At 46.2% G+C, this 25970-nt stretch overlaps 1 protein-coding gene and 1 pseudogene across 2 annotated transcripts in view; both read right to left on the bottom strand.

Moving 5' to 3' along the window:
- The window catches only part of LOC119403319 (venom metalloproteinase antarease-like TtrivMP_A), a 179252-nt pseudogene that overhangs the window by 107374 nt on the left and 45908 nt on the right, over positions 1 to 25970 (bottom strand).
- Positions 3234 to 25970, bottom strand: part of LOC119402089 (uncharacterized) — a 35629-nt gene continuing 12892 nt past the window's right edge. The window contains exons 4-7 of one of the 2 annotated variants that reach the window (XM_037669191.2): positions 24689 to 24791; positions 17365 to 17444; positions 6087 to 6234; positions 3234 to 3470 (exon numbers count right to left, since the gene is read on the bottom strand). In XM_037669191.2, the coding sequence (XP_037525119.2) occupies positions 3256 to 3470; positions 6087 to 6234; positions 17365 to 17444; positions 24689 to 24791 (546 nt within the window). In that variant the 3' untranslated portion in view covers positions 3234 to 3255. The remainder of the gene's footprint in view (positions 3471 to 6086; positions 6235 to 17364; positions 17445 to 24688; positions 24792 to 25970) is intronic. The other variant, XM_037669192.2, reaches the window with a different exon arrangement.

Here is a 25970-nt window from a genome sequence, read left to right as displayed (position 1 = left end):
CGAGATGCCGAAACGAATAGGACAGTGCAGATGTCGTGCAAACCCTCTGCTACGGTCGGTTGTCTCGCGAATTGTGAAGGTTGTGATTCGTAAAAGTCGCCGCGGCTTACGCTGCCTGGCATTTCAAACTACCGGAAAACGTTCACTGACTATTTGTTGGGCGCCGTTAAAATAGCCACGAATGCAGTCGGCTGCATCGTCTGCTGCGGTTCCAGCCATTTTGTGCTGCACCGACTCGGCACTACCTTTCATGAATTAGCCTTGCACGACGGCTGCACTTTTTCAAAACGAATACTGCGGTGCTGACGCCGCCATGTTGAACTCATGAAACGAATGCCAGAGTGCAGCGCCACCGTGAACCGGTTCACGAAGTGCAGGTGAAACGAATGAACCTGATAACAAAAGCATGCTGCACAACCGTTCACTGCCACCTCGTGCGGGACCGCCTTCAAGAATGAGTCGCGAGCGCCGAGAAACCTTACCGCTCGAACACTAAGTCGTCAAAGGCGCGCGCGTACGGCGCTGCAAGCGTAGCGCCGTTGTAAGCGTAATAGTTTTGAAACGCTCCTTGATGTCGCCACCATGTGCTATAGGACGGTCGTACGAGAGAGCCCGAATCAGCGCTGCGGCAAACGAACAAACAAAAAAGGCTTTGTCAAGCACACTTGAGGCACTATTTACAGCGGCACTGCATTTATTTCCACCTTGGCGGCATCAGCGCAAGCCAGGAGATGCAAATTTGAACTTGGTGGTTAGTCACCTACTACCGTTTAATGCGTAGTTAGGCCACGTTCACGGCAGGTATGTTTTAACGAGGTTAACGCATGCAGCCGGAAATATTCGCTCTATCTACACGAAAAGTACTCACCTTTGCTCATTGCGGGAGAACACACGCAGCAGCGTCGACACCAAAACGGTAGCTAGCAGAGCAACAAGCTATGCACAATATATTGACTGAGAGTGAACAACCCCGCTGCGTGCTACGTATTGCCACTCGATAGTTTTCGCTACGCAACAAGTTACAGTAGCGCCAGAACAATCAGCCTACCTAGAAGCAGCAAGCTAGCGGAGCGGCAGCGCATTTTGGGTGTTTCACACATATTTACAACCACTCAGAGGCGATTATCACGAAACTATGGAAGCCTCCATTACAAAGCACGTAGAAAGACACGCTTGGGCGCGTAGGTTAACCTGTCAGTCATCTAGCACAAGTCACAATGTTTGGTTTAAGCCCGAAAGTAACTATGCAGGAATCGAGAAGTGTAGGAACGTCACAAACACACGCATCACTTGACAGACACGATCAGTCAAAATATTGCCAGCAATCAATGACTTGGGCAATTTGACAACGCGCATCATGTACCATATTGACAATACTAATCACTGCTATGATTTGTTAGCGAGAACACGGAGAAGGAAAATATCTGAAGAAGTGTATTTGAGGGCAAACGCATCAGCGAACGCACAACTGCCCTACCATGCGCGGCAGATCAATGCCCTTCTGCTTGCGGTGACGCCTCTGGTGGCCACTTTTGTCCCTATATGAAATATTCGCGGGAGTTTCATGACCAGTAAAAAGAACTGGGGGGACCATGCTACTACGCTGAAAGTGGCAAAGCAGGCTGCTTGCTTGTGCTTGAAAGCACCACTTTGCACTACAGTTTCGTCAAAGGATGGGCTGAGAGGCAGCGGGCAGAAAGTGCATCCCCACACAAAGTTAGCGCCTGCCTTCAACCCAGCTGCGTGTCAAGTAAATTAGGTTCGTAAAATGGAAAGTGTGGGTATCACGCTAGAATAGACGCAATTAGTGCACTTACTCACGCATTTTCACTCGGCTCCTACTTTTTCTGTATGAATTACAATTATCCACTGGCGGCGAAGCTCCCTACACCGCACCGGCACGATTCCTGTGGAGTGTTGTGATCGTCGCAGACAGCGCTAAGTGATATCCTTCTGCTGCGCTGCTTGATTTGGCATCCAAAGACTATGCAGTAGTGACCAGGCGAGCTCTTACACGCGGAAGTGGAGTCGTCGGGTACTTTTTTGCACTTTAAAGCCTCAGAGCTGCAGCTTGCCACGTTTACTTGACGCAACACATGCGCGCCTTAGCAGCCAAGCGTCTAGGTGCGAGAGTATCTGTTCGGCTCGCCAGCAGTCTGGGTGCGAGACTGGCGTGCTCTGGTGTATACACTGCAATGTGCATTATATACAGTAAAAGCTCGTTAATTCGACAACCGTTAATTCGGACGGCTCTATTGGTCCCGGCCAAAGTGCATGTTAACCTATGGGACCAAACCTTCGTTAATTCGTCAAAATTCGGCTCCGTGCCGCTTAATTCGGACAAATGCTGACAACTGCCGCTACATAAAAGTGCGGTAAAGCAGCACTGTCACCACTGGAGTGAAAACGAAACCTGAGTGGCATCGCCATCGTCATCAACTAGTGGGGGTGATCGCAGCGTCACCGAACGTCGGCATCTTTTCTTCGCTCCACTGAGCCTCGGATGCCTCAGACGCCATTTTTCCTTGCGTTGTCATGTCGGCACTGTCTCTTCTTGCGGAGCTCTCTTTTTTTTCCGTTGTGACCGTGTTTGCATGCCACCACCATTGTGCGTGTGCTACAGTGATGGCAACGCCGGAAAGGCAGCAGAAGTACGAAGCGAAGAACTTGGCGACTAAAGTAGAAATTTTGGAAGCCCTGAAGAACAGCGAATCGCGACAGCACATTATGACCAAGTACAACGTGAAGCCGAGCACGTTGGGAACGTACGTGAAAAATGAACAACAGATTCTACAAGCCTTCGAAAGCGAGAAGTTTCATGCATCTAGAAAGCAGTTGCGAACCGCAGCTCATCCCCAGCTCGAAGCACTTCCGACAGTTTGCATGCTGTTAGCCATTTGGAAGAGTTAAGAAAAATTGTAATGTCAGCTGGAATCTGCACGAAAACGCAGACGACCATTACAAAATACTCCAGCAAATAAATAAAGGTATGCTTCTCCAACTTTATTTTAATGTTGTTTTTCCTGTTCATTCGTTAATTCGGCATTTGGTTAATTCAGACATTTTTTCCAGTCCCGCGAAATCCAAATTAACGAGCTTTTACTATAACAATAACAGCATCTTGCTGGGAGCACATACACAAGAAGTCTGCAAGTCAGCTGATCTGCATAGGCGAAGCAATGCATTCAATAGCAACAAATTGGAATATATTGCACGAAGTAACGCTAGCTCTCTTAGCAATCGACCTGGCTTAATTCAATATGCTGGTGCAAGGAAACGTGGCCGCTGCAGTGAGGGAAGCGACCTACATGCCATTGCTTCAACGTAAATGCAGCTTGCAAGTTCATGCAAGTGAATGAAAACACAGACTGCTAGACGTGTAAAACAAACCTTGTTAACTGGTGCTGCGATGGCTGCCGAGGTCAGTATGCATGCTGTGTCTTTTGCATCATCGATGATTCGTCCAAGCTCTGCAAATAAAACTTCGGTTAAGAAACAGCTCAGATTGCTTACAATGCAACTGCTTAAAGTGTAGGACTGGCTATAACACGGTCTTTTAACACGCCTGCTTGCCATCCCACAGAACACAGTCTATAAGTATGACACCTGCTGCACAGCCACCCTGATGTTAAAGGGACACTAAAGTGGAATAACAAATGGGTTTAAATTGATAAAGTGTACTGTGAGAACTGTAATGTCATTAATTTCACTATCATAGCTTTATTTAGAAGAAAAGCAAGGTCAAAGTTACATTTTTAAATTTCACGCCGAAATCTGCACGTGTGACGTCACGGATTTCAAAGCATACCTGTCCCATTTTGGCGACATTGGCTCAACCAAATTATCTGAAACATCGTATGTTAGGTCTGTCACTCCCTCAGAGGTCAATGTACTTCATTTTTACCGATTAGGAAATACATAGGACGTAGTATACGCCGTCGAAATCTATGATGTCACGGCAAGCGTGGTGATCTTGGAATTGTGAAAGAGTAATTTATTAATCCGGAAAAAATCGTTTTTCACTTTACTGTCCCTTTAAAGAAAAGCTGAAGCGGTTTTACAATAAGGGTAGACACTACTGTCGAGGATGTAATTTTTTCTCTGGATGTTGCAGCAAAACCTTCAGAATACACAACAGAAAAGATTGTCTTGCTCCACCCACGCGAGTGCGTCAAGAGTGTGCACTTGCAAACGAACCAACTGGAACTACGTCATCTTCGGTTCCATTTACGGAAGTGTGCTATAGTCTAATGGAAGGTTCCCACCACTCAACGATCTGAACTGGCTGCGAGAGCGCTGTTTATGTACCGGAGGCTCAAGCAGAGAGACGCTGAAAGTTCTGCAGCTGGATTACGATATCTGCCATAACGAAAAGCAGCAGAGCACAATGCAAACAAGCATCTTTCGTATCCTCAACCATGGCCTCCGTTATTAGCTTCGGCTGCACACTGTTGCCAAAGCTAATCACTGAGGCCGCACTTCAAGAGTGCTGCTGTTGCAGACGACGTGGCACACCGAGGATGATGTCACTACATTCGCTCAGTCTCAAGACACTCAACAGCTGCAGTTGCTGTTTTTTGACATAAAAGGCTATTTGCATTAACTTTTTAGAACTCTAACATCGATATTTGGATTCAGCAGTGAACAGACTGTGATTCCACAGTGCAAAGTTCTTTTCTATAGGTTTTTCACCTCCCTAGGAGCCAATTATGATGTGGCTGCCAGAAAATCCCACAGCCGAGCAAGTCAGCCAGCGAATGAAGGTGTGCCTACGGAGCAAAGAACAAGGGCAAGATCGAGGATACGCCGAGCAAATGAACAAGAAACAGGGGGAGAAAAGAAAAGCCAAAACAGCAGGGGGCATTGGGAGAGCATGAAGTGAGGGAATGGTACGGCTGCGTAGACATGGAGAAGCCTTATATCTGGTTGTTAGCCATGTGCGCTCTGCGGCGAACATGCACCCACATCTGCAAAGAGCGCTTTTCTGCTGTTTGGCTCTTCAGTTTGCTGTCTGGAAAATAAAACGTTAAGGTACATTTTCCAGACATCAGAACCATCGTAAAGTGCAGGGCTTGCACGTGGGACTTTGACTCCATCATCAGTATAGGTGGTGTTCCGCAAATTTAATACTTTTCGATTCGTGACCCGAGCTTTCACCTCTGCTACCAGTACGCGCACTCGCAAGCATGGTATGCGCACCAGCAGTACGTGCACTTGCAAGCACTTGCAGAACAGTTACCATGGTTGATCAATGTTGTGAACCCAAACTTCATCCCACGCATGCTGCCCTTGGTTCAGCTTATGAGTGCTGACTTTTCTACACCCAATGCCCATTCGTCGAAGGCAAGCTTTGGCAGATTAGGCCTAACGAGCACTAGATGCTTTGTCAGTAACCACAGGCTTAGATTAAAGCTGCGGTATGGCGCAGAGTGCATGAAACATTTTGCACTGGCTGAATTTGGAAAAGTGGGAATTACATTGTCACTGAAAGCATGGGTGTTCATGCCATGTGCAACACTCGAATGGCAGTTTTAACAATCTGCATGTGCCTGTGAAATTTAACGAGGTACCGCACAGAGTATGGTCTCTGTCTATGGTCACAGAAACCCTCCCTATGTTCACCATAGAGAGGGTTTCTGTGTACTGCAGTTCTGTGGGGGCTCCTGTTTAAACAAGATCCGATAAATTAGTTGGAAAGTTTCCCTTAAAGTGTTCTTCCCTCCGTTGCATTCAGATGTAGGCATCATGGGTCCTCAGAGGTTCACCATTCAACATCAGGAAATTCAGATGGATGCAAACACCCTGGTAGTAAGCCTTGATTATCAGAAATTTGCTCGACGTGTTTTGCACACATGCAGCCTTTGAAAAATGTTTTGGTTTCAGCGTATTACCACCTATAGTGCAGATATTTGTCACTTTAGTGACTCACATTATAAGTTGCCTATGCTGTGTATGGTTTAGTGCCACTATGGGGAGTTCTAAACTATTTTTACTAAGCGTCATTGTTAGAACGCAGTTCGTATGAAATTCAAAGCCATCAACGGGAACATAACAGCAACATTTGGGAAGTCACTCCTCAGACGTACCGATCATCTGCCTTGCCTCATTTCTTCGTCTTCTCAGCCTCTCGACTTTTCGACCCAATTTTTCCAATTTCATATCCGTGTCTTCAATCTGCTGATTTTGTGTTGACAAGGTTTCTTTCAACGCAGCTACCTCTTCACTGTAATTATGCTGCAAAGAAATAACCAAGATTAGTGTGCGTTATATACACAGCAACAACATAGAGTCCGGGAAGCCATAGAGCCCAGGAGTAGTAACTAAATCACATGCACACATCATAACGTGATGGCTGCAATGAATCAGCAAACTTATGCAGCAGGTTATAGTTTGTCCTCTAAATTTTTATATTAGGCCATAGATGGATGTGATTTGCTTTGATGTTTCAAGGAAAAATCTATCTTACGAGCTGTTGTACAAAGTGAACAGTGGACACCTCCAGCAAGAATGTGATGCAGTTGTGCCATCAACACTGGCACTGGAGAGAGGGCCCGATTTAAATGCGCACTTATCTGACAAGCCATAATATGAGGTATATCAATGTTGTGAAAGCATATTTGCATCCTATGACATTCATTTAGGGATGGGAAAATAGTAAGTTTGAGGTTCGAAGCGAATAATGATTTGGTCGAATAATTTCGAATCAAATAATTCGAATAGTATGTTCACATATTGTATATAAAAAAAAAAGAGAATATCTGTCATGACCCATCTAATCAGCACATACTTGCCAACCTCACAGCATGAAAATTCAGGAGACCGCAGCGGAGGCGGGAGTGGTTTTTTTTTCTTTTTGCACAGCGGAAATTACTGAGACTGGAGAATGACATCAGAAAGGGGTAAGGATGTTTGTTTTGAGCTGCTTGAACCAAACTTCTTTACTTGTGAAGGCACCAAGGCTGTTCACAGGCGCACGTAGTACAGAATCCATACTTGTCACCTTTCCGCAAAGTCACAAAGCACGGAAACCCAGCTGTGTAGGAGTCCAGAAACATTTGCAAGTACTTTGATTTTGACGCCGTGATCGACCTTCTAACTGAACTCTGGAAACACGCAACCCCCACGGCAGACGGCGTAGCGTACAAAATGCGGCGGCCAAGATGGAGACACAAAAGTTCTGGCTAGGCTCAACGGAAACGACTGCCGCAAATGAACTGAACGGTGGCCGGAGCATCAAGATTGTGACACGCGGCGTTGTTTCTCCCAAGCACGCCGATATCGAGAGTGCAAAGCACAATGGGGGTCGCTTACCTACCACCGATCTGCCGGCCACCCCTCCTTTGGAAAATGGAATGTGCTCGACAGTCTCGCCGTCTCGTTATCGGAGCGCTCGTGCAGCGCCGCGGCTCTGGCCGCCGTGCACTTTTGGGAATCTTTTGTAGCGTTAGCTACCCTTGCCTAGCCAGAGCTGATTTCGCGTAGATCCTCATGAGCCGTGCTCTCCTCATGAGACGCGCTCTCAGCCACCGCCGCACGCAACTCGCCGCTGCTGGTCTGCGCATTTGAGAGGAGTGACGTCGTAGCCATAGTAGACACACTGGCGCCATAGCGCGCTCAGCTATTCGCCTTCGCTGTGCAGTCGCCGTCTGACACTGCGCCTCTGACTGGCGTTTGCAGGTGGGTAACGCCATGGAGAAGGAGAGGGCAAATGCTGCTCAACGGCGCAGAAGAGGCGAGAAGCTTATCTCATCGGATCTCGAAGTAGTTGCCTGGCAATTAGCGGTTCAGCGTACGAAGAATGAACAGAAGAAGGCTAATAATCCTAGACAATCTGGAAAGCTACGAATAATCAGCTGAACATTTGCTAACGCTACGTATATCCTGGCATAGCCGAGCTAAGCCACTGCAAATTTTTCCGTTCAGACTGTACCTTTCCCCTCGCCTTCTTTCGGTACGGTGGCGAGCGCTTCTCGCCGGCAGCCTTCGCCCAGATGCGCAGTGCCTAGAATGCACTCAGCGGTACTCTATGATATGGTTACAATGAAATAGAAGTGTGGTGGCGAGTGCTCTTCCGCAGCACCGCCACAGCAGGAAAGGCTGACGTACGCGCATCATTTTAAAAAAAGAGAGAAAAAAAACCCGCCTCTGCTGTGTTGGCCACTTTTCGGGAGATTCGAGATGACGTTCGTACAATCGGGAGATTAGGTCCAAATTCGGGAGTCTCCCGGACAATTTGGGAGAGTTGGCAGGTATGCCAGCACATTTTGAAGAATTGCAACTAGGCATGTGTGAATGTCACTTTATTTGGTTCGAAGTGAATGGGAAGCAACTTTGAATAGTAGCAAGATTTGCATAGCAGTAGAGTGCAAGTTATAAGTGGTACAATATATTATGTTTTTAAAAATTACTATACGTAGCACATATAAGCCCGTATAACATGCTTTTAAACTTAAAAATAATTAATTGAGGTGAATGTAATATGTACATTTAACCTTGAAGTGTGCCTTCACAGCAGTGCGGACTTCCCCTCGATGGGTGGTTTCAGGACATAGCACCCCCCCGCTGCAGTGAAACCACTTTACAGAGGGTTATGTGCACTCAAATATGCACATACTCGTTCATTTCGAATAATCCAAATTTGCATTGAAGCGAATTCGATTACTGTATTATTCGTTCGAATATTGGAAGCGCCAGAATATTTGCCCACCGAATATTTGCCCACCCTTATGTTTATTGCTGTTCCTTTGCCCAACGCTCATTTTGATGAATTGTGCATTTACTAGTCCCAAAAAGCACTACCTTTTTAGTATTTGCAAGTAGTAGGAGCAGAAGCAGTGAAATTCGCTACTTAATTAGCTAGTGAATAGAACTCAAACAGTTAGTCAATTAGTAAGTTGCTAAAGCGGTCATTAACACTAGTGGCACAATAAGGTTTAAACCTGTTTGGTTTGTATCTGCCATGTGCATTGCGATATGGAAACAGCTCTATTATGAAGGCACGTATAGGACCAAATAAAAAAGCAGAACGGCACGGCATTGTCCTGTTATGCTAATTAACAAATGCTACTTTAAATAATTACCATGATAAGTACACATCACAAATAAGTACATAGATGTGTGAACGTACCATGAACGGGAACACACACAAAGAATATCAAGGCTTCTACAGGTGCAACATCCACTCTACACCAGTGCTACAGCTATTTATGCCCCTGTATTTTGGGGTAGCAGCAGAGTGGCCAGCCTTACTATAATAAGTGGATTTGGGCTTCTCTGCTTACAAAGTCGCTTACAGAACTTTCCAGTCGCTTGTCGCGTTTTTGGGGCTTATTTGCACTTTTCCAGAAAATATAGTTATTTTAGTGATCAGCACATTCACCAATAGTGCATTTGTCGTTCACTAATAGCGCGTTTGTTGATGGCTTTATGTAGTCCAGTGTTTAAGTCCAACATACATTGGGGGGGGAATCAACAAGCGACGTTAGTCATGCGATGGCAAGCGTGCATTCAAATGAATGGAGAGTATACGCTGGACGCAATGTTAAAAGTAAATATATGCTGTCATTCATAGTTGCAAAAATTTTCGCTGCGCAAAATAATGTGACTTTTTCAACTTCCCTTCATATTTGAGACACACAGACAACGAACTTTACTTGAACCTGGGTAGTTACTGACAGGACCTCCTAATGGGAGGCCATTGTAACTGCTGGCTGCGCCAATGTAGAGGACAAAGCGCCGTGACACTCTGCCCTTTCCTGGGCCCTCTGGAGAGCCTGGGCTTCCTTTCAGAGTGCCGTCCTTCTAATGGCACCCTGTCATATTCTTTCATTATTTGAGACATTTTTTATTATAACTAAAATGTTTCAAGAATGGGAAATTCACTAAATTTGATTCTTTTAGGTTTCTTCACAAAAGTCGTGCCACTTTTTTGGGGCTTCTTTTGTGATGATTATTTGCTTGTTAGCTCAATAGCATCTAGCAACTCTGCATAGCAGACACTGTACCACTGAGCGGCCACAGAATTTAGAGCAATAATCGAGGTTTTCTGGCCAGCACCTAGTACCCAGCTGTTCGCATAGGTTTATGTCACCTCATAAAACAATAGTGCTATTCCAAGATAATCAAGAATACAATAGTTGATCAAAATTTCGCATTAGGCCTTCACAATTACAGCGTAATATTCAACGGCCAGTGCAGGCAGTGACCTTTATAGACGAGAAAACCTGGGCCAGGGCGCGCTCCTGTGTCCTTCTGAAAAGCACCCTCTTTTTCAAAAATCTCCTTATGCAGTCGCGCACGGCGCTCCACCAGTGGTTTGTTTAGATTGCGGCTGCGTGCATTCTTCTTGCTGCACACGTGCACGTGCTTTCTCGCCCTGTCGTCCTCTTCTCGCGCTGTGCTGAATGGCAGTGCGCGTGCTCTTGCTCGCGTTGCTCATGTGAGCGTGCTTGCACGCTAACCTCACACTGCGCTTGCTCGTGCGCGTACTTTCTCTCCCTCGTTCTCTGCTCATGCACGCGTCCTCTTCTCGCGCAGTGCTGAATGGCAGTGCGCGTGCTCTTGCTCGCGTTGCTCGTGTGAGCGTGCTTGCGTGCTAACCTCGCGCTGCGCTTGCTCGTGCGCGTACTTTCTCTCCCTCGTTCTCTGCTCGTGCACGCCTCCCCTTATCGCGCTGTGCTGAATGGCAGTGCGCAGCTCTTGCTCGCGTTGCTCATGTGAGCGTGCTTGCGCGCTAACCTCGCGCTGCGCTTGCTCGTGCGCGTACTTTCTCTCCCTCGTTCTCTGCTCGTGCACGCGTCCTCTTCTCGCGCTGTGCTGAATGGCAGTGCGCGTGCTCTTGCTCGCGTTGCTCATGTGAGCGTGCTTGCGCGCTAACCTCGCGCTGTGCTTGCTCGTGCGTGTACTTTCTCTCCCTCATTCTCTGCTCGTGCACGCGTCTACTTCTCACACTGTGCTGAATGGCAGTGCGCGTGCTCCTGCTCGCGTTGCTCATGTGAGCGTGCTTGCGCGCTAATCTCGCGCTGTCCTTGCTCGTGCGCGTACTTTCTCTCCCTCGTTCTCTGCTCGTGCACGCGTCCACTTCTCGCAGTGTGCTGAATGGCAGTGCGCGTGCTCTTGCTCGCGTTGCTCATGTGAGCGTGCTTGCACACTAACCTCACGCTGCGCTTGCTCGTGCGCGTACTTTCTCTCCCTCGTTGTCTGCTCGTGCACGCGTCCCCTTCTCACGCTGTGCTGAATGGCAGTGCGCGTGCTCTTGCTCGCGTTGCTCACGTGAGCGTGCTTGTGCGCTAACCTCGCGCTGTGCTTGCTCTCGCGCGTGCTTTCTCTCTCTCATTCTCTGCTCATGCACACGTCCTCTTGCGCTGTGCTCATGTGAGCACTCATGTGAGTGCTCTTGCGTGCTGACGTCGCGCTGTGCTTGCTTCTGGAAACAAATAGCGCGAAAAAACGTGGAACTAGTAGAAGAAAGCAACAAGACAGAACATGCGCTTGTCCTGTTGCTTTGTTCTACTAGTCCCACGCTTTTTCGCACTATTTGTTTCCAGAATGAATTACCAACTCGCCCAACAGTCTATCCTTCTGCGTTCGCTCTTGCGTTATAATTAACTGCAGGTCATGGTCTGCATTCCCAGCTCCAGTTTACTTGAGACTAAGATATCCAAGATTGGCGAGCACAGCACGCAGATTTCAGACGCTGAGAGTGGGGTCGCTCACTTTTCAAACATTTTTTAAGTGGCAGAATGGTAGCGAGGAAAAAAAAACAAGAAATAGGAGGCAGCATCAAGCCTTGCGGTCAACTTTCACTCGGCAACCTTTTCTGCAGCTATTCTCTGCATCTACGACCACCTATAATGAACCAAACAATGCCTTGAATCGCAACAAGCCGTAAATGCAAGAAGCGATAACCGTGATAACTTTTTGTTGTACAAAAATATTCACTGTGCCTCTTAACTCGTCAACGCCACAATGTGCCGCAAATGGTATTCCATCTTTTCGGTAAAGGTCGAGACCAGTCGATCAACGATTATGATTTCCACCCAATCATAAGCGATGCTTTCACTGATAAGCATCAGAAAAAAGCGAAGGCGAGGTGGCAGCCGGCGATGAACATGCCATTATGACTTACTGCCGACAACCTTATCATAGTCATCTGCAGCTCGGCTGCGCGTGCTGCGTAAAGTGTGCGGATTGACGGCGGTACAGGCGCGTCATGGTGCCATTCGCAAGTTCACCGCTGTCGCGTCATGTGAGACCGCTTTAGTGCACGTCACTTTGTAGAACGAAAGTAGCTTGCTGGTGTTCAGCGGCACAGGCACCGAGAAACGTCGATGCACTGACAGCGAGCGTACAATGCATGTTTTATTAAGTGACAACCTAAGTGCACCGCGCCTAGTTGCGCATGACTGCATGGAGACGTAGGGTGAGCGTTGCTTGGAAAATGCTTGTCTTCGCCGTGTTCAACGAACAGGGTACTCACAGCACATGTCAACAGTCTGGAGTGAAGCAGGCATGAAGAACACACGAACATGACAAACATGCACATGCGGTATACAGTAAGCGTTCCAGCTGTGACGGCGTGAGCTGAGTAAGCGACGCGCTGCAAGCAACTAGCCAGGGACAATCGGCTCTATGTGGCAGTACCACACTTCAGTGAAACGGTGTCAATTCATAGCAAAGGCAGTTTAATTCACTCATCAGCATGAAGCAGGCATTGCTTTACAAAGCAAAAAGGCTTAACTTGTCACTGGAGGGGCTGTTATAACTTTTTAGTGAAGACGGGCAGAAAAAAAAAGGCTATGTCACATAGCCCAAGTTTTTAAGAACGAGTCCATATACAGTCGCCGACCGTTTATTCGGACGCCGAAAATTCGGACATGCTCGTTTATTTCGGACACCTTCGCGACACCGCCACTCGTCCCATTGAAGTAATGTAAACTCACGACCGAAAATTCGGACGCCCCACAGCCCGCCGTTCGATTTTTCGGACTCCGGCTGGCTGATAGAGTGCGACGTTGAACGCCATAACAAGCTGTCAGTAATGTTCACAATATTTTTACTAGGTTGCCAGCACTGAAATGTTGCACTGGCTATAACTGGAGATCGGCCAGTGTCAAAAATCCACGCAGAAGTTACCGGTCTCGAAGGCTATGTTTGTTGGTTACACGTAACGGTTGTCTTTTGTCTTTAGCCAGTCACGTATCCATTGAACGGCTACCACGGCCAAACAGCAGGCCAAGCCAAGCCAAGCTTGGAATCGGCTCTGTGCGGCGTTTGAGGTGAATGACAGCGCGTACGAGTACGACGCGGATCCTAATTTGGACAAAGAGAGTACGACAACAGATTACAGAAGCGCTGCAACGTCAACTAGACCAACGTCATTTCCTTTTTGCGTGCGAGGGTTTGCGTTCTCAGATGTTTCTGTGGCTAGGCCTGATCTGCATCCCGAGCTTTGTGTCATGCTCGTGCGAGGCCTGATCTGCTGAAATTGCTCCAACGCTGCCCGTTCCATGTGCGCCATCGGAACTAAAGAAACGCGGCAACTACAAGGCCCTGACAATGGCGAAAAAAGCGGCAATTATTCACCAGGTGGAAGTTGCTAGGGAGTTTTCGCCAAGTTGGGCGATGAGATCATCCGTTAGCTACTCGAACCAGCGCATGTGGACAGTGACTGCCTGACGACGCACCTACCACACCACAGCCATCAAATTCGGATTTAGCGTAGGCCGTTGCAGTGCTATTGCCGACCATCAGGGATGGCCAAACATTGGCTGAAATACAGGCCGACTTGGTCGCGCGTAAGCGTACATGTGTACAGACGCGCACTAACAAGTTTTTTCCGGCCGCTGGGTCAATAAAAGTGCTTTTTTCTGGTGAATCCTTTTTTTCGGACTCCCGATTATTCGGACTTTTCAGCGGTTCCCGCCAAGTCCAAATAAACGGTCGGCGACTGTACAATAAACTACTGATATAACGACTACTTTTCACAGCACTTCTGGGTGTGTTATAAATGGGCTCAACTCTATATGTAAAGCATTCGGACTTGTTTCATTTTATTTGTCAGCGTCTCATCTTGTAATGGAGCCAGAATTACAATTGTATTTCGAGTGTTTACACTACTGCGATTTTTTAGCCAAGCAATAAATTTTTGTCATTCTGTTTTAAATAAAAGTGCGAAAAAGTGAAAAAGTATTCTGCATACGTACACCATACTAGCTCAGTTGTTTTTGTAGTGGTGTTTAGTTTCTTCTGGTAAATAATCAGCCACCTTTCTTTTCCCGTTGTTCTGGTAATGGGGTATATGTAATAAAAAGATCGATTTAGAGATATCGAGTTAAAGAGCAAAAACAAGTTTACTTCATTTTTTTTTTTCATAAAGATGTACTGAACAACTTAATAATAGCAACCAGCCATACAGTCATCACACAAACCAGCTTTTCGCTTCTTTTCTTGTTTCTTGGTTCCCTGGCCTGTTTTGTCATATCTTCTGTCGCTCTATTGGCCGAATACTGTCGAGGGTGGTCGATCTCACCCAACCATATCAGTGTTGCACCTAGGTGATATGCCAAACGGCCTTGAGAACGTTTACTCGGGCCAGGCATGTCTTATTGAAAGTTAGAACAGTCTCAAGGTGCCAGTTCGAAGGGTTTCCATTTCCAAGGAACACAATCGATTGCGTTCTCTATGAGCGCAATGGTTCCTCCTTATTCTATCAAGACAGTTACTCGTAATCTCACTTTGTAGATGCTCCACATCAATGAAAGCATAGCCATTGTCACTAAAGGTAAAATTTTGTCTTTGCGGCGACGTGGAATGAGGACAAATCTTACTTGCTGAAGTGCTCACGCTAGCAATCCCGGTCTCGTTTCTGTTAACAGCCGAAGTGTGTCGATTTCCAATTATACTGCACTTTCTAAAGCTTCTTCTGACTTTGTCAACACGAGAATATCTTTTGCCGCCATGCCGAAGTCAACGAAGGTGCAACTAAACTAGATATAAATGCACAGAACCAAATCTCCATGCACATCTCACGCACAAGGCAAGTGGACTTTGTAAATGCCATGTGTGTTAAAACAAACTGCACCATGTACCTTTAGGTAGGCAGACTACCTTGTAAAAAACCTGCTAAGCTCAGAGAAACTACCAGTATCAGTTTTAGAAAGATTCAGTACAGGCAAAAAGCTCAGGTTGTGCGTAGCCTGAGAAAAGACAGCTTGGCTGCTCGTCAGTTGCTCTCGAAAACCTGGTCCTCTTGGCTCAATCGAAATGTGGGAAAATGTTTGGGGAACTGGATATTATTCAAAAAAGCCTTCTTATTCCAAACAAGCAAGACACCAAATATCGTTTTTTAAAAAAGATGTTACCCTGCCCTGTGTCCTCAAGCAAAAAAAAAAAAAAACTAATGTGAAGAGCGTCTTAACACAGCATTCTTTTTTCTTCCATAAAATCATCACTGCTGTTCTACCACTCCACCAGTACTAGTAGACTGTGTGTAGATGGATGTGCCAGTCTTCAGTTTTACGTTGTGGTTATTACATTCACTGAACAAACAACATGCATATTGATGCATGCATGCATTCTGATGAAAATTCATCGGGAGTTGGAGCATGTATTGCTGCATCTCTGTTGTCTCCGCCTCTTATGCCGTCAAGTGCATTCGATAAGTTTCTTGTGACATAAACCTGCTAGTTATAGGACCACAACATAATGTTGTGAACCTGATTGGTTCACTGAGCCATTCTTTACTGCTGTAGAAAATTATTGTGCAGGAAAAAAAAGGGACAATAATGCATAAGTACACAAAGAGAACATAGAGACTAGAACTTAATAAACTACTAATTGCTGCTTAATTGCAACCCTGCTATTTCAGGCCATTGCTGTGGGATATCGCCCGAATGCATCCATAGAAGTACCATGCTTTGCTACGCACTTTTGAAGATGCCTTATTGGTTGACCGAATGTCTCAAGTTGCTAAACAGGAACCAATTTCATTCAAATACTTCTAGAGATAGTGCTGCTAGTTATCCAACAAATTATTTTACATGTGTGTGCTGTTTAACCCGCCTGAGATGAGGGCAATGTCCGACAAATGAAAACCTTTTATAGGGGCACAAAGGCACATTGAGAAGAGAATATAACTAAGTATTATGAAGGCAACTCAGCAACATCCACTACTGTACCTAGACTCTCTATAGCAGTCACCCACAATGGCTAGTTGAAATAAAGAGGAAAACAGCGCATGACACCAAGCAGGCGAACTTACTGTCATGTGCATTTATGCTGCGTTAACTACAGTTATAAGGTATTTCCTATGACAGCAAGAACCTTCTTTGTTAAACTACAGGAAACCTGTTTGTAATAACTTACCGTATTTATTCAAATCTAGGCCGATAGATTTTTCAGAATTTCTTTGCATCAAACTCCAGGGTCGGCTTAGATTCGAGGATTTTGAAAAACGCGAGAAAAGTGTTGCAAAACTAGTGCCACCTAGGCAGTATTGTAGCCGTTAGTAGCCGAGCCAACACCTGGCTTAAGTACGCACGCGAGGCCGCAGTTTTTATCTTTGTGGCGAGTGTTGAGGCGAGCCGTTTGTCAGTTCGAGTCTCGCTTCGAGTGGGCTGTGTGTGGCGTAGCTCAATGGCGCCAAACAAGCGTAGTCATTATACTGCGGCGTATAAAAGGAAAGTTGTGCTAGCCGCGGAGTTGTCCTCCAACGTTCAAGCCGGGCAGGACTTTGGAGTGGACGAAAAGAATGTTCGTCGCTGGAGGGGCCAACGGGAGAAGCTCTTCGCGTGCGCCGCAACGAGGATGGCTTTTACCGGTCCACGGAAAGGCCGTCACCCTGAAACGGACGCAGCGAGCAGCTGCCCTTCCAGTGACAACGGAAGTACTCCAGGCGACGGCGAGGGCGCTTTCAAGGGAGCAAGGTGTTTCGGCGGCAGACTTCAAAGCCAGCGAAGGCTGGCTACAGAAATTCATGAAGCTCTTTGGCTTCAGCCTCCGTCGTCGCACCTCAATCGCCCAAAAGTTACCGGATGACTATGAAGAGAAGTAGCTGGAGTTCCAGTGTTTTGTGCTTTGGAAGAGAGAAGCGAGAGCATATTTGCTAGGCCAAATCGGCAACGCGGACCAAACGCCGGTGTATTGTGATATGCCGGTGGCGTACACAGTCTCAGAAAAAGGGGCCAAGGAAGTGAAGGTACGCTCTGCGGGCTATGAAAAGCAGCGCGCGACTGTGATGCTGTGCTGCACAATAAATGTTTTCTCTTTGTGAATTTTACCCGGCCTAGATTCGAGTAATTACGGTAATGACACTTAGAAAAAACACCCCATGCGTGAATAAGCAGGCAATCGGCAAGGCCTTACCTCAGCTGCAGCTTCGCGCTGCTCAGTTCGTGTGGTAGCAACGTGATTGGTTCTATTTGCCTCCGTGGCTGTGGCCGGGCCTGAGAAGTTAAAGAAGAAGTGGTGAAAACAAGTATGGCCCTTTGCTTCACTGGCCACCATTGCAGAAACATTTTAAGGAAAAATTTTGCACCAAAGCAGCGATGTATGCCCGTACGCCGAGTGCCTACATCAGACAGAGCAACAATTTATTCACTCTGTTTTAGTACATGCCCGTCAAAACTCCCTAAAGGGCCCCTAAACCACCCACAGGTCAAAATTCAGTTGTGCAAAGTCTACAACGAACACGTAGCCATGAGAATTTTTTTCGAAATGGTGCCGTAATGGAGGAGTTACACGCGTTTCATGATCAAAACACAGCACTCATTCGCTTTGCTCTTTCCTTCGCTACTCTCAGCTCTTCTCTCCTCCTCTTAGAGTGTTCCTGCTCGCCGTGTGAGGAGGAGCAGGGAGTGCACATATATCTGCTGCAGACAAACAGGTTCTTATTGGTGCTGACATGATGAGATGCAGAAGCTGACGTCCCGACCCATGCTGGGGAAACCGAAAAGGCAGGAGAGGAGCAGGGGATTGTTTTTCTATTTTGTGGCTCGCCCAATGCTTGTAGCACTGCCGTATTTGGCATTGCTGGTCGTGACGGTGTTCTGAACTCGATGCGTGTGTTTACTTAAAATGTTCAAGAAATGCAGGAGGTGGTTTGGGGCCCTTTAAAGGCCAACTGCGGCGATTTTTCGAGGTCAATGGATCTCAATGAAATTCGCTGGGTATGTTCCTTTGCATGTCTGCCAAATTACAGGCTGGAGACAAACGCAGATTGTTTGCAAATGAATTTTAAAGATTTTCTGCAAACGCTCTCCCAGCTTCCCACAATTATTGGCAACATTGCGCCTGTGACGTCAATATTGTTAAGGCGACGGAAGTGACGCAGCCAAGGGCACCTCTAACTTCGGCCGCTACAGCGTCTGCTGTGCTGACCCCAAGGCGAGAGGGTGTTTGGCCGGCGCTATAGTGAACTACTATAGCTGGCACTTCGCTGGTTTGGCGTGCGATTTTCTGTTCCCTGTGGAGGGTCGTGCGATGGCTGGTAGTTGGTGTTGCGTTGTGGGTTGCGCAATCCACTCGGGCAAGACGCAGAGAGTTTGCTATCACCTCTTTCCAAGTGACAGTCCGACAGCTCCGAGACACTGTCAGTATCAGACGCGGCACTGTCAGTCGCAGATATTACAGCTGATGCGCGGCGTGCTCACCTCTCCACTGTGCGCCTGCTCGTCCCGGCTGTCACAGATTTCATGCACTGCGCCGGCGTGACCGGCATGCTTTGCATGACTTCCGGTTCGTAACAACTACTACGTCATACGTAGACAGTGCACTCGGTTAGGTTTCGGTTTCGGTATTGCGCCTTTTTGCTAATTAGAAATTATTTTTGAATTTGCTGAGCATTTCTGCTATCGGGCACGTGACAAGAATGTCTCAGGAACATAAAAGCACCATTACCCTGACATGGTGAAAAAATCGCCGGAGTTGGCCTTTAAAGGGGTAGCGAAGAGGAACACAACTTTTCTTCTCATATTAGTAAATTAATCTTTCACAATTCCAAGTTCACCACACTTGCCACAAGAAGACGCTTGCTAAGTGAGAAAATGCGCAAAAATAGAAAGTGGGTGGTGACGCCACCTTGACATTCCTGCACCAAACCACGTCACGTCACAGATTTGAACGATGTGTACTAGGTCCTACATAGTACTTAATCGGTAAAAATGAAGTACATTGTCCTCTGAGGGGTCCATAGATTTAACATGCCAAGTTTCAGAAAGTTTCATTCAGCGAATGTCGCAAGAATAAGAAAAATACGCTTTGAAATCTCTGATGTCCTGCACAGAGGTTTCGGCCTAAAATTTCGAAAATAACACTTTGATTTTCTCCTCTAAAATAAACCTAAGATGGTGAAATTAACGACATTACAATTCGCGGGAATATAGTTATCAATCTAAAAAAGCCGGCAGATCCCACGCATTGTGGGAATCGATGTAATGCGAAGCAGCCAGCAAAGAGCTGCATACATCGTCTTGTATGTCATTGAGGAAAATGCGTGTCATGGTTGTCATGTTAACTCCTGTTATTTATGTTCGTCACACAGTAACGTCACGCAATACCAACTTCGGGGTCGATCAAGCTAGAGAAACGGCCGCCAGCGCCCCATGAGCGTGGCACGCAAGTCATGCTGTACATGACATACGTGTCATGACTTTCATGTTAACTCGTGTTATTTATGTTCTTCACACGGTCACGTAGCAAGATACCAATTTTGGTGTATATCAAGCTAGCGAAACGGCCGCCAGCACCCCAGAGGTGTGGCACGTAAGTCATGCTGTACATGACATGCCTGTCATTATTTTCATATTAACTCGTGTTTTTATGTTCGTAACACAGTCACGTCGCACAAAACCAATTTCGGGGTAGAGGAAGCTAGCGAAAAGGCCGCCAGCGCTTCATGAGCGTGGCACGTGTCATGCTGTACATGACATGCGTGTCATGATTTTCATGTTAACTCGTGTTATTTATGTTCGTTACACAGTCACGTCACAAGATACCAATTATGGTGTATATAAATCTAGCGAAACCGCCGCCAGTGCCCCATGAGCGTGGCACGTAAGTCATGCTGTACATGACATGGGTGTCATGATTTTCATGTTAACTCGTGTTATTTATGTTCGTTACACAGTCACGTCACAAGATACCAATTTTGGTGTATATAAATCTAGCGAAACCGCCGCCAGCGCCCCATGAGCGTGGCACGTAAGTCATGCTGTACATGACATGCGTCTCATGATTTTCATGTTAACTCGTGTTATTTGTGTTCGTCACACAGTCACGTCGCGCAATACCAATTTCGTGGTAGATCAAGCTAGCGAAACTGCCGCCAGCGCCCCATGAGCGTGGCACGTAAGTCATGCTGTACATGACATGCGTGTCATGATTTTCATGTTAACTCGTGTTATTTACGTTCGTTACACAGTCACGTCACAAGATACCAATTTTGGTGTATATAAACCTAGCGAAACCGCCGCCAGCGCCCCATGAGCGTGGCACGGAAGTCATGCTGTACATGACATGCGTGTCATGATTTTCATGTTAACTCGTGTTATTTATGTTCGTTACACAGTCACGTCACAAGATACCAATTTTGGTGTTATAAATCTAGCGAAACCGCCGCCAGCGCCCCATGAGCGTGGCACGGAAGTCATGCTGTACATGACATGCGTGTCATGATTTTCATGTTAACTCGAGTTTTTATGTTCGTCACACAGTCACGTCGCGCAGTACCAATTTCGGGGTAGATCAAGCTAGCGAAACTGCCGCCAGCGCTCCATGAGCGTGGCACGTAAGTCATGCTGTACATGACATGCGTGTCATGATTTTCATGTTAACTCGTGTTATTTATGTTCATTACACAGTCACGTAACAAGATACCAATTTTGGTGTATATCAAGCTAGCGAAACTGCCGCCAGCGCTCCATGAGCGTGGCACGTAAGTCATGCTGTACATGACATGCGTGTCATGATTTTCATGTTAACTCGTGTTATTTATGTTCATTACACAGTCACGTAACAAGATACCAATTTTGGTGTATATCAAGCTAGCGAAACTGCCGCCAGTGCTCCATGAGCGTGGCACGTAAGTCATGCTGTACATGACATGCGTGTCATGATTTTCATGTTAACTCGAGTTTTTATGTTCGTCATACAGTCACGTCGCGCAATACCAATTTCGGGGTAGATCGAGCTAGCGAAACTGCCGCCAGCGCCCCATGAGCGTGCCACGTAAGTCATGCTGTACATGACATGCTTGTCATGATTTTCATGTTATCTCGTGTTATTTATGTTCGTCACACAGTAACGTCGTGCAATACCAACTTCGGGGTAGATCAAGCTAGCGAAACGGCCGCCAGCACACCATGAGCGTGGCACGTAAGTCATGCTGTGCATGACATGCGTGTCATGAGTTTCATGTTGACCCGTGTTATTTATGTTCGTCACACAGTCACGTCGCAAGATACCAATTTTGGTGTATATCAAACTAGCGAAACGGCCGCCAGCGCACCATGAGCGTAGCATGTAAATCATGCTGTACTTGACATGCATGTCATGATTTTCATGTTAACTCGAGTTTTTATGTTCGTCATACAGTCACGTCGCGCAATACCAATTTCGGGGTAGATCAAGCTAGCGAAACTGCCGCCAGCGCCCCATGAGCATGCCACGTAAGTCATGCTGTACATGACACGCTTGTCATGATTTTCATGTTATCTCGTGTTATTTATGTTCGTCACACAGTAACGTCGTGCAATACCAACTTCGGGGTAGATCAAGCTAGCGAAACGGCCGCCAGCGCACCATGAGCGTGGCACTTAAGTCATGCTGTGCATGACATGCGTGTCATGAGTTTCATGTTAACCCGTGTTATTCATGTTCGTCACACAGTCACGTCGCAAGATACCAATTTTGGTGTATATCAAACTAGCGAAACGGCCGCCAGCGCACCATGAGCGTAGCATGTAAATCATGCTGTACTTGACATGCGTGTCATGATTTTCATGTTATGACTTGTCATGTATGTTCGTCATACAGTCATGTTACGCCATACCAATTTTGGTGCACATTCGATGAACCAAGCGACCAAGAGAGCACAAAGTCGTAGGCGGCTAGATAGATAGATAGATAGATAGATAGATAGATAGATAGATAGATAGATAGATAGATAGATAGATAGATAGATAGATAGATACGCTCAAAGTCGCAGAAGTTCGCTAAGAAATGCTTCGCATTTAATAGATTCCTTGTTTCACATTATACCCGCGGACAACTTTTCTTGGCAATGAAGGGAAGGCTAGAGAGCCCAACAACGCGTGTGCTACCGCTGAAGATTATAGTCCCACAATTGCGTCCGTGTTTTCTGCGTGAGAATAAAAAAGACAGCATTACTTTATTTTCTACGAGCCGCTGTTTGAAAAGAGTGTTAGCGCGCACCAAGGAGATATTTATATTTGTTTTGCTTTATGCAGTGTCATTTTGCATTTTTGCACCTCTGAAAACGTCGCACCTTTTACGTGCACCTCACAGTCATAATGGCGTCTGCGTTTTCAGGTGAGCGCTCGTCACCCTCCGGCTTTTCCGACGATTCGCCGAGGGAGGTTATGACGAATTTCACTAACAAATGGCCGTCTAAGCCTGCGATGGCCGCTCGAATAATCAAATGGCCGTCAGAGGAGATAAGGAAGGTTCACAAACCAAAGCTAAGTTCGAAACACGCCCCGAACCGGACTACTTCGTGGAGCAGTGCATGTGCAGTAGCTCCGCCCCCATAGCCTTTCTTTCATTGACAAGAAAAGTTGTCTGCGAGTATAGTGTCTCTGTAATGCTAGTGAACACGTGAAATAGCGCCACTGAAGCATGACGAACTAAATACCATGCTCAGTCTCAAGACTACCAAGCTCTGTTCGGTTTCTAACTACTGCTGGAAACCAGACAGAGCTTGGTATTCAGATGCTCTGAACCATACAAAGCGTGGCAGCACTGTCAAGTTTCTTCCTGTGTTCATTCTGGGGTGTTTCCAGTTCAGTGCGTTTCAATGCATGGGCACTCACCCCGGCTTTCTAAAAATAGAGAGTCTATCAGGTCGACACTAACCTGCCATAAGAAAACTAGTCACACAGCTGATTTTAGACTGCAGAGCTCAAGAAAAAAAGAGGGCTTTAACGGAAGTAAAATTATTTCAGGAATGCCTTGAAAATGTGCTATGAAACTTCAAAATTTTTGAAGGGTTTCAAGAACATGCACTCATTGTGATCGAGCAACTCAGTACAGCGTAGTGAATTTTGCTTGCTGCAATGCATCAGTTCAGTTTTGCCACCCACGCATTTTATAGTGTTTGCAGTGTTGCGGTGGGTTACTGCTAGCAGGTCTGTAAGAATGGTCAGCTACTTAAAACTTGCTGCAACAGTGCACTCGCAAATGGAACTATAGCAGAGCTTTTGCATAGTACATATGTGATATCCCAAAAAAAAGCAACGTAGACCTTTCTCTCGCTGTTCGATATTGCTAGCAAGATGGTAGCCTTGTCAGAGAGATACATTTTCTAAATGATCACAAACTGCTAGCAAAATCGGTGAGAGCATACAAATTTCAGTACTACTGCCTCTATGATTTCTCATTAGGCATGTGCAATAGTAAATTTTAGGTTCAAAAAGAATTCGAAGCGGATAGTGATTTCGTCGAATAATTTGGAATCGAATAGTATATATCACATATTATCAAAAAAAAAAAATTAACATATTTGTCATGGCCCAACTAACCTGCACAATACTTTTTTTTTTAATTGAAACAAGGCACGTGCAGATGTCATTCTTTTTGGTTCAAAGGGAAGAGGAAGCAACTTTGAATAGTAGTAGGATTAGACTTTCGGTAGAATGCAAGTGATAGCTTGTAAAATATGTTACGTCTTAAAACTTACTATACGAGTATATAAGCTGATATGACACGCTTTTAAACTTGAAAAATGAGGAATCGATGTGAGGGCAATATGTTCATCTAACCTTGAAGTGGGGCTTCGAGGTAGTGTGGATTTCCCCGGATAGGTGTAATCACGGTATGCCACCCCTCCACTGCAGTGCAACCTCCTTTAAGGGGGTTACATGCAGTTTAAATATGTCTTCGATAATTTTGAATATTAATTTAAAATCGTGTCAAAGCGAATTCAAATACTGCAACATTCGTTTGAATATTCGATGTGCTCGAATATTCGCACATGCCTACTACTCATGTTTGTCGCCTGACACACCATGACGGCAACATCAATTTGGTGCTGACGCAAGGCATGGGTGAACTACGCAAGTAACAAAGTACGATGCGCTCGCGTGCTCTCGCATATGTGCTTTCGGCCTCTAGTGCTCAAGAGGCAAGGAGCAAAGTGTTGAGCTACCCGGACTTGCACGTTTTTTGGTGGCTGCTTCCCATGCAGCATGTAACTGGAAAAACGCATTCGCAAGAAACATGCATAACTAAAAAATTTGAGCAACGGCACACGCAAAAATTTTAATTTCATTAACTCGATCTTCCTTTCTAGTAGCGGTCAACATGAGTTGTATTAAAATCGCGAATCAACAAGCTTCGTGATACTGAGGTCATAAAGATTACGTGACAGGCACCTAGAAAGGCGGACAAATTTTGGAAGCATTCCCAAGTACTAGGGTCACAATATAGTCAACGAAAGACAAAAATAACTTACGTGGATTGAACCACAAATCTCGCAGATGCCTAATAAGTCTCTTCTTATCTCGCTCTAGCTGCTCCACCTTTTCCTTCAGTCCGCAGGAACAAGTTGTTTCGCTCTGCAAAACACAGCATGTGTCACAAAATCTGCTTACACTCTGACCTTCCTCCGGCGTTACAAAGACTGCATTACATCAGCTTACTGCAAAAGTGGCTGCACCCAGAGCCAACACATCTACAGAAAGTAGAGAATCGTCCGAGGTGCTCGTTCTCTGTATTATATTTAAGCCACAGAAGGCACAGGGAATATTACTCGTGGTTTCCTAACTGGATTGTAAGGATTCTCACTTAAACTGAAAGAAATTTCGTGATGAATACTTACCAACTGGACGACATCTTCATTCTAGCGCCAAAAGGACAAACACGTGAAAGACCACCTTCTGCCATTTGCAGATAAGATTATCTGAACATTTACAAAAAAACTTGGAGGACCCTTGAGCTAGAGCACTGCACGGGCCCAGGCTGGTCTGAAATCCTAGGCTGGGCTCAGGCTGGGTAAGTAGTTGTCGGATCGGGACCAGGCCAGACTCAGGCTGGGCTCAGGCCTGAATCAGACCCGTATTAGGTCAGAGTCTCACAAGAGTCGGTAGTGGCGCAGTTATGCTAATGTTTGGTTCTCTTGGGTTTGTGGGGTTTAACATCCTGAAGCAACTCAGGCTATGTGAGATGCCACAGTGGACGGCTCGGGGTATTTAGACCACCTGGGGTTCATTAGCGTGCACTGAAACTGCCCAGTACAAGGGCGTCTAGCATTTTGCCTCAACCAGTATACTACATCGCCACGAGCTGCAAGCCTACAACCACAACTACGAGCCATGGCCAGCCAGACTTTGTTCCCCTATTCACACCGAGGCCTCCACCCCTCAGCGACTACACAAGCCACTCTCCTGCTTTCGGTCACTGTGGGGGATTGCACACCGGAAACCCGACCTACCGCGTTAAATCGGGATCAATAAAGAAGCCACTGCCCAGTTCACTTCGGCACTCTAATAAAGAGTTCTTTCAGAAGCCCTTAGACCGGTCTTGCTTTTAGACATAACATTTTCAAAGACCGAAGGCAGTAACGCAAATACGACGATAATATAATAATTTCTGGGGTTTGACGTCCCAAAACCACGATATGATAATGAGAGGCGCTGTAGTGGAGGGCTCCAGAAATTTCGACCACCTGGGGTTCTTTAACGTGCACCTAAGTCTAAGTACACGGGCCTCGAACGTTTTCGCCTCCATAGAAAATG

The sequence above is a fragment of the Rhipicephalus sanguineus genome, chromosome 8 (assembly GCF_013339695.2).
Source record: "Rhipicephalus sanguineus isolate Rsan-2018 chromosome 8, BIME_Rsan_1.4, whole genome shotgun sequence".
NCBI lineage: Eukaryota > Metazoa > Arthropoda > Arachnida > Ixodida > Ixodidae > Rhipicephalus > Rhipicephalus sanguineus.
The sequence above is the reverse complement of the archived record's forward strand: the minus strand, read 5'-3'. Positions and strand labels throughout refer to the sequence as shown.